The following is a 21286-nucleotide window of genomic DNA, read 5'->3' on the forward strand; positions in this document are numbered from 1 at the left end:
AGCCATGAGTTCTACTGTCGATTTTTTACAATGTGACTTCAAATGTTTTAGTGATCTCTGATCACGATCATTCAAGATTTTTTTCTGACCACATTTCTTCTGTGAAGCTGCCGGTTCACCACTATCCTTCCAGGTTTTAATAATGTATTGGACAGTTCTTAACCCAATTCCAGTGATTTCAGAAATCTCCTTAGTTGTTTTCTTTGCTTGATGCAGGCCAATAATTTGCCCCTTCTTAAACACGGTAACATCTTTTCCACGACCACGGGATACGTCTTCTGACATGGTTGTTTAAGAAATGAGAATCTACACACTGCATCAGTTAGGGTTAAAAGAATTGTTACCAGCTGCATATTAATCACTGCAATAATGATCCAGTCATAGGCTTTTAAGTACGTGCTTATTTAAATCCAAACAACTTTTTTTATGGCCAGTGTACATCTCTTTTAATAGGCCTATTTCATGTACCAAAATGACCTGGGAAGTTGTTGTTGAGAATGGATGAGGTGTACTGAGAGCTCATTTTAAGAGTGACTGAAATGCCAACATTTTTCACATAAAGAAAAAATGACCTGCTAAAGTAGACAGTACCTTGGAAGTGTTTATTTTTACTTCAACTGTTCAGTTAACTTGACATGGTTGTATGGACACAAATCCTTTATTTTATAAACCTATACCATTTTTGGATGTATCATGCATTTCTTAGTATATCTTAGTATTTGACTTGCACGACTTATGGCTTGGTTTCATAACAAAATCATCACTAGACCCAGATTTTTAGGACCATGACTTTCCTCAGTCTAACAAATAACAATTTTACTCATAAATGACATTGTTCACACTTATTTTTTCCTATCTTTTTTTGTGCAATGCCTTCTACACATTTTAAAATGAATTACCCCTTTTTATATAATGTGAATATTTGTTCTGATTCTGATGAGAATCTGATGTTTCAGCATATTCAATTTTCAGACGACCACCAGCAAGATTGGTCCAGTTGTCTGGTTTCAGTTCCAGTAACTACATCCAGGCTTTCATTTGCAGTTCAACGGCCCACACTGATATTACACAACTTACAGCTTGGGTCTTTTTTGGCATTTGCAGTGGAAAGGCTCATTAACTGGTGGTGGCCGCTGATCTGTGCCAGGGTGCCATGCTCCAAAAGCAAAGGCTCTGTATACAACACCTCCAGTATAACATCACTGGCATGACAAAACACTGGTTCATCTCCGGGGGTGTATGTTAGGAAGGGATTGGCTGTTAGGTCCAGTAATGGGAGGCGGGTCTTGCAAAAGCTATCCCCCTCCGATCCAGCAGGGGCCAGCACCAGGACTACATAATGGTAAGCTGTGTACATGCAGTAGAAGTCAGCAAAGTAAAGGTTAGTACTCAGGTTGAGGAGACGTTCAGCGTAGATTTGGAAGCGCAGGGGGCCGTACGGAGAGTCCTTAGGAGGGAGGCCTGTGTCAAATTCTGTGTTGCAGCTGAGGAAGACCCCTCCCAGTTTGCCATTGATGGGAGAGCCGTGACTTCCACTGTTGTCTTTAAGAGACGGGAGCATAGCACCCCCACACTCTGACCTAGGGAGAGAAACTTAAAATAATCTACAGTCCACCATTTTAAACACAAAACTGAAATGAATTTATATTCCATGAAATGTATGGACCCTTTTCACATTTCCAGGTTTGGAAAGCAGATGCCCGCCCACTATTTTTCCTATTCATTTTTTCCATTGGGATTTCATAAAATCCTTTATAAAAGAGTTCTAAGCCATGAACCAAACCAACAAGCTCCAAGGTAAATCACAACATTATATTTGAAGATGAGAAGTATTTAAAAATCGAACAAAAAGATAAAGGTACAAGACTATGTACATAACGTCTTTCATGAGGGAATGAACTACAAAACCATTAAGCATTGCTAATGACATAATTGAGTTAAAAATTATGGGAAAATATAAAACTATTGATTCAAAGTGGTTGATTATAAGTATAGAAACAATGTTTTTTAAATCTTATTGCAAAATATTAAGATATATACAAATATAGAAGTAATTTGAGTGTAGGGAGGCCAACTCGATTACATCATTCACAGTGCATCATGGAAGTGGGCGGTCGCATCCGGGTCCTTTTGGTGTGCTTTGTGCGCAATTCTCTGATTGGTGGATCTTTCTCAGGATTCATTGGTAGTGTAGTTCTTCACCAGGAATTCCGCTAATGAACACATTTTTTTTTTTTAATGAAGTTGAAATAATTTGAAAGACTGATGACTTTAACAGAAGCGTATACCTTTGATTTAAAACCTCGGAGCTCATGGTACGTCTGTCTTTAAAGGTTTATAAGTTATCGTTAAAAATCAATTTGTCTATGGAGAAAATGTATAGGATTTTTACTTACGTTGCACTCCACGGAAAATAATTTGTATTATTTTCTTTAATCAGATTTTTTTTTTTACTGCTAACATTTTTAATATTTATAAATAATCCTGGAAATGTCACTCAGGCCAGTTTTAGGAAAGCTGTATAAAGATGGCAATAAACTCAATCGCAACAGTGTTAACTAGTTTGCTATTTATTTTTTATAAATGCCAGGTTAATAAAATTATATATATATATATATATATATATATATATATATATATATATATATATATATATATGTATATATACACACACACACACTGGTGGCCAAAAGTTTGGAATAATGAACAGATATTGCTCTTATGGAAAGAAATTGGTACTTATATTCACCAAAATGGCATTCAGCTGATCACAATGTGTCAGTCATATACAATGTAGTCAGGACATTAATAACGTGAAAAATTACTATTACAATTTGAAAAAAATGTTCAGAACTTCTTAAACTACTTCAAAGAGTTCTCATCAAAAAATCCTCCACGTGCAGCAATGACAGCTTTGCAGATCCTTGGCATTCTAGCTGTCAGTTTTTTTAGAAACTCAGGTGACATTTCACCACACACTTCCTGTAGCACTTGCCATAAATGTGGCTGTCTTGTCAGGCACTTCTCACGCACCTTACAGTCTAACTGATCCCACAAAAGCTCAATGGGGTTAAGATCCATAACACTCTTTTCCAATTATCTGTTGTCCAATGTCTGTGTTTCTTTGCCCACTCTAACCTTTTTCTTTTTGTTTTTCTGTTTCATAAGTGGCTTTTTCTTTGCAATTCTTCCCATAAGGCCTGCACCCCTGAGTCTTCTCTTTACTGTTGTACATGAAACTGATGTTGAGCGGGTAGAATTCAATGAAGCTGTCAGCTGAGAACATGTGAGGTGTCTATTTCTCAAACTAGAGACTCTGATGTACTTATCCTCTTGTTTAGTTGTACATCTGGCCTTCCACATCTCTTTCTGTCCTTGTTAGAGCCAGTTGTCCTTTGTCTTTGAAGACTGTAGTGTACACCTTTGTATGAAATCTTCAGTTTTTTGGCAATTTCAAGCAGTGTATAGCCTTCATTCCTCAAAACAATGATTGACTGACGAGTTTCTAGAGAAAGCTGTTTCTTTTTTGCCATTTTTGACCTAATATTGACCTTAAGACATGCCAGTCTATTGCATACTGTGGTAACTCAAAAACAAACACAAAGACAATGTTAAGCTTCATTTAATGAACCAAATAGCTTTCAGCTGTGTTTGATATAATGACAAGTGATTTTCTAGTACCAAATTTTTAGCATGTTTAGCATGATTACTCAAGGATAAGGTGTTGGAGTGATGGCTGCTGGAAATGGGGCCTGTCTAGATTTGATCAAAAATGACTTTTTTCAAATAGTGATGGTGCTGTTTTTCACATCAGTAATGTCCTGACTATACTTTGTATCAGCTGATTGCCACTTTGGTGAATTAAAGTACCAATTTCCTTCCGAAACAGCTAAATCTGTACATTATTCCAAACTTTTGGCCGCCAGTGCATGTGTGTGTGTGTGTATATATATATATATGTATATATATATATATATATATATATATATATATATATATATATATATATATATATATATTTAAAGATATAAATATGTACGTGATAATCCACAGCTAGGTGTGCATTGAAAGATTTTAATGCACAACGTGGAGGTGAAGAACAACCCGACGCGACGCGAAGCGGAATATGATATGGTATGGTATCAGTTAACCCTTTCAACTCTGAAAGTGTTTTTAAAGATTTCCTGTTTCAGTGGCATACCCAAAATTAACAGTTTATAACTTGACAATAAATCAAAAAAGCAAAAAATAAATAAATAAATAAATAAAAAAATAAAAAAAAACAAGCAGGGTCAAGCATATGGTATCATTGTTAAAAAACAACAATTTTTATATTGTTTTCATGATATAGATTGTGATACATTCTGAGACTCTCAGCCTAAGAAACTGCTGAAAAATCAAAAAAAAAAAAAAAAAAAAAAAAAAACTGAGCCAAAGAATTTACTTTTTCTTTTCTTATTTTTCTTATTTGACATTATATATATCTGCATGTGAATAAGGAAGCTCCAAAAAACTGCTTTTGTTTTGATCCCAATCATGTCACCTGTATCAGAGAAAAATGTTTTGTTTATAAGACAAAGCAATCAAAAGTTATAGCATTACAAATATAATATATCATAGTGTCCAAAAATGTCTCCATGTGTCCAGAAGCCTCTCCAAACAAATAATACATAATAATTGTACATATGAGCACATTAAGCATGCAAACACAACAATGACTAAAGGTTTGCATAGCATGCAGACATGATTTTAGTAATGAGATTTCACAGAATGAGTTTCATTCTGTGCCATTTGTGTCATCGAGTCTGTGTCATGGTATGTCATGTACTTGGCGCCATCTCCTGGTGGCCATATGTAACATTGTGCTTCATGTGGATTATCTAATTATCTATGCATCCGATTACCTTGTGTGTGGGCTCGTTTGAAAGATAATCACCTCCTCTAAGTAATGATATTTTATGTTCCATTTATTATTCGTGAAGTTATAAGCGAAAACGCGTTAGATAAGCACCAACAAAATTGTCAAAGATATATACTTAGATATTACTCGCTATATTTTTTGTCTGTGAGTAAAACAAATAGGCTGGTTGTATTCTAATCATTGTGAGCTTTCAAACAACATATGACGCATGGCTATTTGATCAGTTTGATGTTTTTACTGATTGCCATAATATGTACAGTGCCATTTTTTTTCTCCCCATTTTCTCCCCAGTTTGGAATGCCCAATTCCCAATGCGCTCTAAGTCCTCGTGGTGGCATAGTAACTCGCCTCAATCTCAGTTGCCTCCGCATCTGAGACCGTCAATCCACGCATCTTATCACGTGGCTTGTTGAGCACGTTACCGTGGAGACATAACGCGTGTGGAGGCTTCATGCCATCCACTGCAGCATCCACGCACAACTCACCACACGCCCCAAAGAGAGCGAACCACATTATAGCGACCACGAGGAGGTTACCCCATGTGACTCTACTCTCCTTAGCAACTGGGCCAATTTGGTTGCTTAGGAGACCTGGCTGGAGTCACTCAGTACACCCTGGGATTTGAACTCGCGAACTCCAGGGGTGGTAGTCCGCATCTTTATTCGCTGAGCTACTCAGGCCCCAGTGCCATTTAAAAATAAAAATAAAAATAAAAAATAAAAACGGAACACTTCTGATTGTCTGTATATTTCAAAGCACTTGTTCAGTTTTGGTCATAATGCCTGCATGCATTGGAAAGTAGAGCTTCAAAGCTTTAAAACGATACCTATTTTGTATTGGTCAAGACTGTAGTTATTTATATTTTGACAATTATTTTCTTCTCGTGAGCCCACCAGCGGGCCTTGCACGATTACTAAACTACAAAAGGCTGCATTTTATAAAAAAGTCTTCATTCAGCGCTTCAGTCAGCGATGCATGATCAAGTGGTGCCTTCTAGCGGGTATTTGTGGGACATGTTGAGCAATGCAGCAATATTAGATTGACACACTGGACAGGTCCCAGTTTCCTTCTCTCCCCCTGACCCCTCCAAGTAAAACATAGTTGAATGTCAAACAATACTTTCCTTACGAGCCCTATCAGTGTGAACACTGATTCCACCCCACACTGAACGCTGGTGTCTTTTCCGTTTTTTCTGTAGCACTTCATAGTTGATTGAAAAACGGCATTGCATGACTTGATGTTGTGTTTTGTGATGTGATAGTTAACCCCAGCTCTGAGACTCATCAGACTTCCTACACTATATTTGCGTCCGGAGGTAATTTGAACAGAGGCATAAAACTCACAGAGCAGGCGGCTAGATGCATTACTATAGAGCTGTGATTAAACTAACTGGAACTACCTGTGCATTAAATGGTTTTAACGCATGCATTCCAGCCAATCAGAATTGAGCATGTGAATAGGCCATGGTAAAAACATTAATAATGTACTCTGAAAGAGGCAAAAAAAAGTTTGCATGATTTACAGAAATATGCCATCGAACTGGGAAAGGGTCCATTAGGCATTGAATCGCGTTCACATATCAAAGTCATGCACCAGAGCAAAACATTAGATGGTGCAGTCTTACGGGTGTCAAAGAAAGAAATGTGTTGAAAGCGGAGACTGAGGGTGATAGATGACACTAACCTCACATAATGGAAGTACTGAGGATGCTGATTGCGATAGAACACAGAGAACCTGAGCAGTCTTCCAGTGGCAGTCTGAGCTTTGTCCAACAGCTGCTTTAGATGATCCATGGAATAATCTGAAAAAAGGACAGGACCCATTTAAAACCATTATTCCTCTGTAAAAGTGCTTCCTCAGAAAACCTTTAGTGAGTAATGTCTACTGTGACATTGCAGGCAAGATAATGGTAGACGTGTTGTGATTAGTTGTGTTACCTTACAATACCTTTTAAGCTGTCAAGTGTCATTCTGTAAAAATGCTTTCTCCTATTCCAGTTTTATATGCGTAGACAACTATAAGTACGCCATTCTTAAAGGTTGATTTGCACAAAAGTATTGCTCGGTGGCAATATTGAAATATTGCTCTGTTCGTTTGAGTGGCCCAACATACCAACATCTGGCTCCAAGCTGATAGAGAGTAGAAAGTATTTTAACAACAAAAATTACTCTTAAGCTCTGTTACTCCATCTCTTCTTACCCCCAGTGCAGAACTCCTCTACTTGGCTCCATTCAGACACTATGTAGTCTCCATCAGGCTGTCTTATGGCAGTCTGCACAGCCACACAGTACACAGTTCGAGGGCTCAGGAACCAGTGGCCTCTCACTGCCATTGGCAGAGGCACTGCCTTCGCCACAAGCTTGGTGCGGACATCCTGATAAGCCAAACAGAAGAGGGTGCTATCAGTCATTTGTTGGTTCAAAGGGTTGTGATTTTTTACTTGTAGTACCAGCTCAGATTTTAAGCATTGTTCTAAGCTTTCAATGAGTATAAAGAATATGGAATTTATTTATCATAAATATAAAGAATTATACATTTAATGACTCTTTTTTAAATATAAATTAGAAGCCTAATTTGCACGCTTTCCAATTCACTCAGTTAAGCTTCTGTTTTATGTCGTAATAGCGATGGGAGACCACAAGGGGGTGATATAACATTTACTGAAGCAGGTCACAAGGCACAGGGATCACAACATACTGTAGGAAGGGTGTTTTAGAGCTCCATGCATGGACACATACACACAAAAGTTACAAAGGTTTTTCTACTTCTTCAAGAATGAAAGTGACGTTGATGAGTTTGCAGGTTAGTGTATGAAACTGGTTTAACTGCGCAAACTGAATGCTTAGAAATGATAATGCAATTTCTCTGTATGTGTCTTTGAAGAGGTTTCATTCAAGCTGTCAAACCACAAAAAGCCACACTTCTAACTGAAACTACATTGTGTAGGCTATATTAAAGATGCATATACAGTACACAATATATCATCCACCTTATGCAGATAAGTATAACTTAATGCCATTAACATAAACATGTATGCAGTGCCACAATAGTCAGATTTCTGATTCTCTGTAACATTCAGTTTCTGCAGTGATCATACTCCTACAGTATTCTCCTTCTTTCTGACAGGTGCAAGACTTTTTCTAAATGTACTTTTGTAGAAGATATCTCCTCTCATATAAGAGCTCTATCAAAGTTAATTAGTCTTGTTGTGCAGGTTTGGGCTTCTGACAAGTGGAACCAATTATGAAATGCTCAAAGGGGCATAACCATAGCAACTCCCTTAGCAAGTCTTTTACTCTGAAATGTAATATCAGATCTGTGACAGAATCAGATGTAATTTGAACAGCATTTATCAGCAGTTTATGCCTGGAATTTTTACCACAAATGAATACTAAAGAATGACAGCTGAGAGACTTGCACTGCTCTTACACTACATAGCATAATCATTTTTTCTACATAGCATAAAATTATAAAAGGAAACAGAAAAGAAGAGATATGTTAGTGAGGATTTGGGGAGAAAAACAAGAGATAGTGTAGTCCAGTGGAATAATTTAAGGAATATTGTTAATGAAATCAGGTGATCATATCAAAAACCTGGTTACAGTTTGAGGTATCAGTTCAATCGGCTCTATGGTTAATATAGCTTAAGTTTATAACAAAATGAGTCATATACAACTTCAGAGTGTAGGGATACAGACTCCACTGCTGAGCTCTTTTGGTGCGTTTTCTGTTTCCATGGTAACAGCCACTTCTCTGATTGGTGGATCTCTTTCCAGGGTTATGGGTAGTGTAGTTCTCAACCAGGAAATGTAAAAATTAAACAGTTCTTTGAAACTGAAGCTGAAATCATAATGAATTGTGGTTGTACAAAGTATATATCAACAACAATGCCCCTGCTCCCACTCCAAGGATGTCTGTCTTGAAAGACTTTATACATTATTGTTAAAATCTCTAACAGTTGCCCTCTATTGTCAAATTCCTCTCTGTTCAGTATACTTTCATGACCTGCAAAAAAACACAATAAATTGACTACTACATGGTCCCAAAAATAAAAATGTTCTTGTAATTTACTCGCTGTTCAGTCCCTAGCATTTTCCCCAACACCTCCTTTTGTGTTCCATGGAAAACATAAATTAATACCAATCTGAAATGAGGGTGAGTAAATGACAACAAAAATGCATTAAATTAGATTGTTTGCAAAGCTGTATGTTTTAATTGTGTGAGAGGGAGGTGACCATTTGCTGTTTGGGGGATTGGGATGTTTATTGGGGAGGAAATAAATGTCCTGATGAGTCATTACTGGCTCACAGCGGTTTTTGTGCTCCTATGAGTTGTCCATGCTCTTGTATTAGAAGTGACAAGAACATCACAGTAACCCCTGAAGGTCCTGCACTGAGCTGTCAGATGTGCTCTTTACCAACACACCTACAGCCACCCATTACCCCTCTGCCATCTGCCTCTCTGTTGCCCTTTTTTCTGTATGTCCTTAATTTAACCTTATCACTGCTTTGCAAAATAATTAATAAAGTTAATAAATAAATAAATAATAATAAGGTTAGGAAAATCGACAGAGTACATGGACATGTCCAACTAAAACAAATCTTAATATAAAAACAGATGGAGAGAAAGGCCTATGTCTCTTAAAACATGAGATGATTCATAAGCTAGCAGTGGTGGCTCAATGGTTAAGGCTCTGGGTTACTGATCAGAAGGTTGGGGGTTCAAGCCCCAGCACTACCAAGATGCCACTGTTGGGCCCTTGAGCAAGGCCCTTGACCCTATCTGCTCCAGGGGTGCTGTATCATGGCTGACCCTGTACTCTGACCCCAGCTTAGCTGGGATATGTGAAAAAAACTTTTTCACTATATATGTGCAAATGTATAATGTGTGATAAATAAATACAATTATAAAAAAATTATATATAAATTATAATTAATTATACTGAAAAGTAAATTGTATGTTTCTTTGTTCTGTATAAAACAAGTTATTTAAATGTATTTAAAATGCAGAGGTTTTAAACCATCATAAAGCATTAGAGAAGCTACCATCCTCTAGGTCAGGGGTTCCCAAACTTTTTGGTCAGCTGAACCTTTTTAACCTATTTAACTATTTAAGAGATTCAAGTAATTTTCCAATCATTTTATTAAGTTTGATGAATAATAGATTTATGGTAAACATTAAATTAATATATTAATAATAATGATAATTAATTTATTAATTTAGCATTGTTGTATACTAGATCAGAGTATTATATTTATAAAATGTTAAGTGTTATATTTTAACTGTTTTACATTTAAATAAAATAACAAATAAAAATTGCTTTTTGGTCTGGCATTGGTATTTGAATCACAATCTCATAAACCCCATGCAGTTCCCCTTCAGGTTTGTGAAACCCCTGCTCTAGCTAGATCCTCTAGCTCTTGACTCTGTGTTGTTGCCGTAGCAACCCTGTTTTGAATCTAAGTTACTGCTGATTTAAATGGAATTTAGTGATAGTGATAAAGCATTATTAATAGAAATAAACTCATGTTGTTTTGGTGTGGTGTTGTATAGTGGTTAAGACTGGAAGGTTGTACCCATAAGCTGCTAGACTTTCGACTTGTACTCGGAAATATGAACACATTACCCCTCTTATTCTCTTTACACTGGTTGCCAGTCCGATACAGAATTGATTTTAAGATCCTACTTTATGTTTTTAAAGCCCTGAATGGACTGGCACCGAATTATCTCTCTGACCTTCTGAGTGCAAATACATCTGTTAGACATCTGTAGGACAAGGTCATCTGATCAGAGATTATTGATGGTTCCTAGGTCTAGACTGAAGTCGAAGGGTGACCGTGCTTTTGTCATTGCCGGCCCTAAACTGTGGAATTTACCAATACACCTTAGAGAAATTTCGACAGAATCAGAATTTAAATCAAAGTTAAAAACATTTTTTTTTGCAAAGGCTTACGATTGTCCTTAGAGTCCAAAGGTGTAAACTTATATATGTGCTGTGTTATACCTCTTTATCTTGCATTGCGGTTTGTACAACATAGCTGTATTGATGTATGTTGATGATGTATTTATGAGATGTATTTTTGTGATATTTCTTTTATTATGGTTGTACAGCACAGTGGTCAACTACTGTTGTTTTTATTGTGCTCTATAAATAAATTGATTGATTGATTGATAAGGAGTGAGCTAAAATTTATTTGCACTTGAGAGTGGTGCTTAACCTCAGATTGGAGCATTGTCCTTATAATAAGTTAATTGACACTGTAGCAAAGTCGTGAAAACAAATTCCACTTGCACTGGTTGTGTAACAATAAAATAAAGTAAATTAAAAAAATTCATCTTGGGAGAACAACAGGGAGTCAGTGGCGGTTCTAGACCATTTTAAATGGGGGGCCAGGCTGGGGCCGGGTGTGCTTGTAGGGGGGGCAACTATTATTATTATAAATTATAGATGAACGTGTACAGGTCTTTTAAACGGTCACCATTTCTTTTAAGATTGTAGCCATTTTTAGGCACATTTTTAACTTTATTTGAAATGGTCCTGCAGTGTAACAAATTAATAAAATAAATTTTAAAAGTACAAATAGTGTTCCATGTATTGTCTCAGTTACTATATAGGTCATAACTGCTGCATGCATAATAATTACACAAAATTTAGAAAATGCTGTTGAAAATTATGTTTGGCATAGCACACCACAGATGTTTGACATATCACAACACAGGACATGCCAAGTTTCCAAAAGTATTTTGTGTCAGCCCCATAAACTAAATAGCCTGATCATATCAGCTGCATTCTACAGTGCAAACATACAGTTAGTGAAGTTGAATGTTTGGCAAAAATTATATATATCATTATTCTGTAAATGTTGTTTCAGAAATGAAAACCCAACAAATGTACAGTACACATGGAAACATATTTTCTCTATTAAAACAATGAACTCTTGCCAAGATAAGATCTGTCTTAAACAAGATGGGATCACAAGCATTCATTTGTGTGAGAACCTCTGCGATACAGACAGGATTTAGTGAAAATAATGTGAGAAATCGTGCCATTTAAGTAATCTTCCTTTTTTGTTCTTCTTTTGATGAAAACCTGTTTTCTATAAACCAGCACAAAGAACGCACATTAAGTAAAATGGAAGCAGAAACTGTCAAGTCCAAAGATGCTGAACTAACGCTGATACATTCATCAATATCCCAAGAGCAGGTTAAAGTTGTAGGTTTGGTATTTGTTGGACATTCGGTTGCTCCTACTCACACTCTCTGAAGGGGACAATTTTACAAAGATATCATTACCACAGTTAGGTTAAAGAATAGATAACTATATCAAATGGGCATAAAATGTTGTACTCAAAAATATTTAACACTTGTGGTAGCTGCAGAATTTTGCCTGAAAATGCTCAAATACACTTTCATGTAAGGGACTGTCTAAAAATTCCACCCACAGCACTAAAATATTGAGGTCTCCAAGCATTCATTCAGTTGACGCAGCTGGATCTCACTTCTAGTGCTATTAGATCGTTGCCTTCAACGCCATAGATCATGACATTCTTTTGGATAGGCTTGAGAATTATGTTGGCATTCGTGGATTGGAATTAGCATGGTTTAGGTCCTATTTATCCAACCGCGACCACTTTGATTGTGTAAACAAGAAATTGTAAGATCAAACACAAGTTAAGTATAGAGTGCCACAGGGCTCAGTATTAGGTCCTCTACTTTTCTCCTTGTATATGCTTCCCTTAGTAGACATTGTCAGGAACAACGGAATGAGTTTTCATTGTTATGCCGATGATACTCAGCTTTCTATTTCCTCGAGACCTGACAAAATTTCCCAATTATCCAAGTTGGCGAGTGTGATATCAAATGATCAAGCTTGTGATATCAGTTATATCAAAAATTAAATGGCTAGAAATTTCCTTCTACTCAATTCTGAAAAACAGATATATTTATATTCATATCCCGAGGTTACCAGAGCCCGCCATATCCAGCTTTGGTCCAACCCGATGTCCCACTCCTACCGCTATGTGTCGCTGAGCGATTACTACAAACTGTAGCCTGTGCCATTCAGACAGCAAGGGGGTGTTTCGATGGTCTGCATCACTTCAGTCTACTTCGATGGACTTAGGCCTTAGAATGGACTTTACTGAAAATGAATTGCCACAAGCTTCAAACCGGACTGCAAGGCACACCGCAATACAATCAAACAGCGATAACACTTCTCTGAATACATAGACAATAAATTACTGCCAACTAAAGACTTTATGAGCCAAATAACTAATGACACAAAATCTACAAAATCCCTCCCGCAGTCAATTCGTGATGGACTTCAAAGAATTTACTCAGCTTACTAAATTAACACATGGCTTGTATTACATACAGCCAGGGCCGTAACCACAATATACTTTGAGGGGGACAAGTATAATTTCAGATATGAAATGATACCCCCCCAATAATCAGATATGGCCAGATTGATTGTTTGTGTCATGTGAGATGTAAGTATCTAACAATATTTGACCACTGTTTTATGATTAAAATGTTGTACCAACCGACATTTATTTCCAAGGGTGCAAACTATTCACCTTTTGAAGTAGCTTTTCAGAAAATTCTCTTGACATTGTCTAAGAAAATTATCTATATAAAAAAAAAACAAGTAGAGCGTTATCACCCTCAGATTAGAACTAGAACATGGTAAGACATGACTTGTGACTTCTATTGTGCTTTTAGTTTTTGGCAAGGACAGAGTGTCATATATAAAATTTTCTAAATAATTTCTTAATTAATTCTGAATTTTGTACAGCTTCTCCTAAGAGTCTACTTTTAAAAGAGACCATTTTATTTCGAGTATGTCTCGTCAGGTTTTTTTTTTTTTTTTTTTTTTTGGAACATAAAAATAGATATTTTAAGCAGCTCTATTCCATAGAATAACAGTTTATAGTGAGCAGGAGCTGTCAAGATTCAAAGAGGACAAATACTATAAAGAACTATTAAAGGTTCAGTAAAAAGCTATGTGTTGTATGGACTACTTTTAATATATTTTTATAATGATTTTTTTTTTCTCTTTGGACCTTGACAGTAGTAGTCAATATGAACTGTTTTTGTATGGAAAAGAGCAGCGTTAGGATTCTTGAAGAAAATATTGTGTTAAGATTCTACTGGGAAGAAAAAAACTATGAGGGACATCTTGAGGGCAGTAAATAATTCTGTGTATTTTCTTTTTGCTAGCCAGCTGACACAGTCATGTAATTTTACACATACATAAATGATTAAAAGAAATTAGTTATATTCATCTTTTCTTTGAGGCAGCACAAAAAAGAAAGAAAAGATGACTGAAACAGGCAAATTGCTAGCAATTCAGACACAGTGTTTGTCTTTTTTGCATTTCAATCTTTTATTCAGAAAATTATTGCATTAAGTGCCATTAAAGGACCAAAGAGGACTATTATATCTGTGACCTCAACACCCGTGACCCCCCACCCCCAAAATGGTTTGGTCCCCCACAAAGTTCAAGACATGGTTATGGCCTTGCATATAGCTAACTGATATTGGCATTATATCCATGCTGTATAGCCGGAGGGGAACTGGCTCCCCCAGCTAAGCCTGGTTTCTCACCAGTTCTTTTTTTTATTTATTTATTTTTTTTTTTAAAGATCTTAAGGATCTTTTTGTTTCCTTGCCACAGTCACATTTGGCTTGTTCTCTGGGGGCCTAAAGACAAATTATTTTAAAGACAAAAAATTTTAAGGCATGATTTTCAATGACGTTTTTAAATGAAACTGCTCAATGAGGACTCTAAGACATTTAAGATATTACAGCATAATTTTCTGTAAAGCTGCCTTTGCAGGGAGTGTAATGGGGTGGAACAGAGATGAGAAAATAACAGTGAATACTGACTCTGTGTTTAAAGCGATTGTGCTCTCTGCCCTCTTTACGACTCAAGTCGATGAAGTAATGCGTCACTCGGGCCATGTCCTCATGGGCCATTTCCCAGGCAATCCGAAAGGAGTCACAGGTCACCTCGCTGATTTGAATATTATGTGGTGTGGAGAGGAGCTCCACCTCAGCCATCACCTACGTTAAAAGAAAAAGAAAAACTTTCAAGCAATGAAAAATTACAAGAGGCAAGACAAAACATAATCTACTAACCCATCTAAAATCAATTCACCTACGGACAGATGGCTCTTTAGTTAAGTTACAAAGACCTCTCCCCCCATTCAGTATCTATGTTGCTCTCAGCTTTCATTAATCCATAAACTAATCTGTCTCTCCAATGAGGAAAAAGACTGAGAGGAAAAAGTATATTTTCTATGTACAAATAGTGCACCAAATATTGCATCCCAGAGGAGGGATAATGAGCAAAATTCAAAATCTCTCTCATCTTTTTTGGTCAAATGCTGGTATGAGGCACTGTTCATTGCCTCGAGTGTGTGATTATTGCTGTGAGTGTGTGTGAAGTGAATGAGTCAGGCTGCTGTGTTTGATTAGCTGTCAATTTCCTGTTCCTGTAATCAGTGATCCTCATGTAATGTGAAGTCACAAAAGCTATTATCTGCCCTTGTACTCTGAAAAAGACCCCATAACTCTGGCAGAAAGAGAGAGAATGAGAGAGAGAGAGAGAGAGAGAGAGAGAGAGAGAGAGAGAGAGAGAGAGTGTAGTATTTTTTATGGGCACTTCTCTATTTTTTCCTCCTTTCATACCCCACAGCTCATATCCCTCACAATCCTTTCACAGTTTTTTGTCCAAAGTTGTCCTTCATGGTCTCTTAGCTTTAAAGCAAGTTGTCACAGTATTTTTGACACTTTCTACACCAGTTAGGTCCAGTCCTCGAATTTGATTTGCCAAGCACCGTTCCAAGAGTAATGATATTTAGTATAACAGCACTTGGAGGCAGGGCCGTATCAAGTAATTCTGGGCCCCCTGACTATATATTGCTCTGGGCCCCTTACCTATTAAAATAATACAGTTTTGAATTTGTTGTGGGCCCCTCTGGACCTTTGGGCCCCTAGAATCGTTACCACCTTTCACCCCACTAGCTACTGCCCTGCTTGGAGGTTGCACTATTTGTATCACTCCGCTTGTCGCGTCTTTGCAAATAGTGGTGGGGATTTTGACTTATCCCAGTGACTCAAGTCTTTTGAATCTGTTCTCGAAAAATATTTGTTTAGATTCATTTAGTGAGCATTTCTGGAGATTACAACTTTACGCCTGTAGGTGGCGACAAATGAGCGTCTTTTATGCTATGTAACTGATTAGTCAAAAATTACAAAATCGTTTACAACTGAAACAAGGAACGTGAACAAAAATGGCAGACAGGGGAAGTGCTCAGGAAACCAATTTGAAAATAATCAATTTTGCATTTCTGCTTTTGTGATGCTAGTGGCAGAGAAATTACGCACGTCACCTTTAAAAATCACACTGTGCTTCAGTTTTTGAACTGACAAATAATGAGTAAATTAAGTGTTTCCTTTATTGCTAATGTACAAGATGAAAAAGCTAAATTGTCATGGATTTTGCCTATAATTTGCTTTAAATCTTCCCGGATGAACTGTTAGCTGACACATTGTCTTTTCTCTCAGTCCAGTGGCAATACTGGCATGTAAGTGTTGGACAGCATAAATGTGTGGGCTTATTAATTTGCATGCCAGAAAATGAGAATATGTTTTACAGTGAGTTTTTCACACACGACTGCGTTCGCTCAGAGGCATATGGCATATGTGTATGTGTGAGTGTGTGGTCTGAAATGGTCATCTGGTGTGCTCCATGATGGAAGATGTAACATTAATTAAAAAAATTAATTTAAGATTAGAACCTGCTTTCAAATGCCCATCCTCATTCTCTCTTCTCAGTGCATATGCAACATCATGCATGATATTAAAACAGCACAGAAGCAATACTGTGTTAATGTCATGGAAATACATCAGCTCCCCAGATTGCAGCCTTTAATTCAAAGGGAATGTAGGGCATGATAAATATCCTCACAGGACTTGCATCAAAGTTGTAAAACACACACACACACACACACACACACACACACACACACACACACCTCTGCTTCACTATCACTTACTATTTTAGAAAACCTTTGAACACTGGAGTTTTGCTCTAGTGTTCCACGAGTCTAAGGTACTGTATCACATAACCTAAGCAATGAAGATGGTGAATCTGCACAAGAACATTTCCAGGTCACATTTTTTTCAAAAGTAAAAGAAAAAAATAATCTCTAAATAATCTTTCATGACAGTCAGGCATATTTCCTCCCCAAAATTCTCATTACCATAATGTGTCCAGTTGAGACTTTATTTTTTATATATAAAAATAAATAAAAGATATAAATGATTATATCTGAAATTATGTATTCTCAATTATTACCATTTATTTAATAATTATTCAATTATTACTGTAATACATAAATATATATATATATAGAGAGAGAGAGAGAGAGAGAGAGAGAGAGAGAGGGAGAGAGAGAGGGCATAAATTAAAGCCAGTACAACAAATACTTCCATTATGTATTAATACTTACTTTACTGTGAATAATATATATATATATATATATATATATTATAGTAATGAGAATCGGGGGAGTCATTGTGCTTAATTGCAATGAAAATATACAGTACTGTATGTCACAATGCAAAAAAACAAACAAATAACAAATACATGTGTTCGATGACTGATATAGACAAAAAAAAAAAATACATGCCTATCCAGCACTTTTCATTGTGTCATAAACTGAGGAGTGAGGAATATTTACACGTGATTTTTCAGAATGGTCTCAAGTGCAAATTAATGTATATGGTGACTGATTCATTGAGGAATTGTTCTCTGGAATGAGCTGTCTGAGAGCAGCAGAGCTTGTGTTGATTCTAGGTATATTAGTGGCTATGTCATGGTTCAGATTTCTTTTCATAAGCGAATCCTATATGTATCTGCAATGCAGACCTGCTGTGGTGGGAGTGAAAACTATTAAAAGCCAACATAATCGCACAGCAACAGTTTTCTACATATAGACTCTGATAGATGAACACTATACACAAAACAAAAGAGTAAAAATCTTAGATGCAAGAAAACACACTTGGTTCAAAATGTACTAATCTGATTATCTGTGCCCTCTCTTCAAATCATGGTCTGGGATGGTGAAAGTCTACAAGGCAGCTCTGACCTGAATTCAGTGCAGTACAGAGAAAACTGCAATTTGAAGGAAAAAATTAAAATGGGGTAAGAGTTTGAAAAATACAATTTTAAATGTAATTATTCTGTTCAATTCTATTCTATTCTTTTATATTATATATTATATTATATTATATTCAATCATCTATACCATGCCATGTCATTTTATATTGTATCATATCATATCATATCATATCATATCATATCATATCATATCATACCATATCATATCATACTATACCTTACACTGTGAAAAAACAATCCTGTAGTTAAAAAAAAAATAAAAAATAAAAAAAAACTGGCAGCTGTGGTTGCCAGATTAATTTAGTAAAAAATACACTAAAAATGTAAACAACTTGGGGGGCGGTATACTATATCTTATCATACCATACCATATCATACCTTACCATACCATACCATACTATACCATAACATACCAAACCATATCTTATCATACCATACCATACCATACCATACCATACTATACCATACCATACCATACCATACCATACCATACCATGCTATACCATACCATATCTTATCATACCATACCATACCATATCATACCTTACCATACCATACCATACCATACTATACCATAACATACCAAACCATATCTTATCATACCGTACCATACCATACCATACCATACTATACCATACCATACCATACCATATCACATCATACCATTCCATTCCATACCATATCTTAACATACCAAACCATATCTTATCATACCATTCCATACCATACCATAACATACCAAACCATATCTTATCATACCATACCATACCATACTATACCATAACATACCAAACCATATCTTATCATACCATACCATACCATACTATACCATAACATACCAAACCATATCTTATCATACCATTCCATACCATACCATAACATACCAAACCATATCTTATCATACCATACCATACCATACCATAACATACCAAACCATATCTTATCATACCATTCCATACCATACCATAACATACCAAACCATATCTTATCATACCATACCATACCATACTATACCATAACATACCAAACCATATCTTATCATACCATTCCATACCATACCATAACATACCAAACCATATCTTATCATACCATACCATACCATACCATAACATACCAAACCATATCTTATCATACCATACCATACCATACTATACCATAACATACCAAACCATATCTTATCATACCATACTATACCATAACATACCAAACCATATCTTATCATACCATACCATGCCATGCCATACCATTCTATACCATACCATATCTTAACATACCAAACCATATCTTATCATACTATACCATACCATACCATACCATACCATATCATACCATACTATACCATAACATACCAAACCATATCTTATCATACCATACCATGCCATGCCATACCATTCTATACCATACCATATCTTAACATACCAAACCATATCTTATCATACTATACCATACCATACCATACCATACCATACCATACCATACAATACCATACCATACCATACCATACCATACCATACCATACAATACCATACAATACCATACCATATCTTAACATACCAAACCATATGTTAACATACCATATCATACCATACTATACCATAACATATCTTAACTTAACATACCAAACCATATCTTATCATACCATGCCATACCAAACCATATCTTATCATACCATACCATACCATACCATACCATACCATACCATACCATAACATACCAAACCATATCTTATCATACCATACCATGCCATGCCATACCATTCTATACCATACCATATCTTAACATACCAAACCATATCTTATCATACCATACTATACCATAACATACCAAACCATATCTTATCATACCATACCATGCCATGCCATACCATTCTATACCATACCATATCTTAACATACCAAACCATATCTTATCATACTATACCATACCATACCATACCATACCATACAATACCATACAATACCATACCATATCTTAACATACCAAACCATATGTTAACATACCATATCATACCATACTATACCATAACATATCTTAACTTAACATACCAAACCATATCTTATCATACCATGCCATACCATGCCATGCCATGCCATGCCATGCCATACCATACTATACCATCATATTATATTAAAATACAAGTGCTGTGTCAGCAAGTACTGAAAACGTTATTTATGGACACAATAACTAATTGAATTGTTGTTCATTACATATGGAGCCAACATCTGTCACATAAAAAAATTCACTTGCAGATTGCACAATATTTTTTAAAATAGGTTGAGATTAATTGTGCTTTTTGATGTTATTAGTCAGATTCATACTGCACAAAGAGAGATAGAGTATGTCTTCCTCTAAAGAGCATGATACTCAGTTTGATAGTTACACAGTGACGACTCCACACACAATGATTAAAAAGGAAAGACTCACCTCTGTGTGCAATACCAGCTGTGACAAAAGAGGATTTTATTTTTATTTTTTTATTTTTTGCAGATAGAGGCTGTGAGAATGAGCACGGCTTTGACTCTACGTCTTTTCCTCTTTTCTCTCTCAATGCTGCAAGCTCCTTAAATGAGGATGAAAACTGAGTGAGAGGGAATTCTCGTTTGCCCCCACTTTCACTCATCGTCTCTCTCTCTCTCTCTCTCTCTCTCTCTCTCTCCTTAACATCACATTTACACTCTCCACTCTGTGTCCATGTCTCCTACAGCTGTATGCCAAAGGGAAATTAACAGCCATGTGAAAGTAAAGTGTTAATGAACCGTAAAAGTGATATACCAAACTACTCATTCATGATACAGCCAAATCCAACTCACACATCACCACACACACACAAACTTGTTTTTATATAATTGTGGGGACTCTCCATAGACTTCCATGAATTTAATGGATTTTATACAGATCTAATGATAATTTCTATCCCCCAACCCTAACCCTACCCCTAAACCTAACCCTTACAGAAATTTCCCTCGTGGGGACCGCTGGCTGGGCCCCATAAGGTAGGCAATCTCAGGTTTTACTATCCTAGTAATGTAGTATAAACATATACACACACACGTTGGTGCTGCTATCCTTATGAGGACTCTCCATAGATATAATGATTTTTATACTGTACGAACTATAGATTCTATCCCCTAACCCTAACCCTAAACATAACCCTCACAAAAAACTTTCATTTTTACAT

At 36.3% G+C, this 21286-nt stretch overlaps 1 protein-coding gene across 2 annotated transcripts; it reads right to left on the reverse strand.

Moving 5' to 3' along the window:
* Nucleotides 1-583: 583 nt before the first annotated feature.
* LOC127415482 (phytanoyl-CoA hydroxylase-interacting protein) lies at nucleotides 584-20673 on the reverse strand. Of its 2 annotated transcripts, none has more exons than XM_051654261.1 (5): nucleotides 20533-20673; nucleotides 14810-14986; nucleotides 7121-7295; nucleotides 6605-6722; nucleotides 584-1580 (listed from the first exon to the last, which is right to left on the reverse strand). In XM_051654261.1, exons 2-5 carry the CDS (start codon nucleotides 14981-14983, stop codon nucleotides 1046-1048), a joined length of 1002 nt encoding a protein of 333 aa, XP_051510221.1. In that variant the 5' UTR covers nucleotides 14984-14986; nucleotides 20533-20673; the 3' UTR covers nucleotides 584-1045. The 2 variants fall into 2 exon arrangements, with proteins under 2 accessions (XP_051510221.1, XP_051510222.1); XM_051654262.1 differs by lacking the exon at nucleotides 20533-20673 and adding an exon at nucleotides 17992-18389.
* Nucleotides 20674-21286: the final 613 nt, after the last annotated feature.

Source organism: Myxocyprinus asiaticus, chromosome 24 (assembly GCF_019703515.2).
Source record: "Myxocyprinus asiaticus isolate MX2 ecotype Aquarium Trade chromosome 24, UBuf_Myxa_2, whole genome shotgun sequence".
NCBI classification, from domain to species: domain Eukaryota; kingdom Metazoa; phylum Chordata; class Actinopteri; order Cypriniformes; family Catostomidae; genus Myxocyprinus; species Myxocyprinus asiaticus.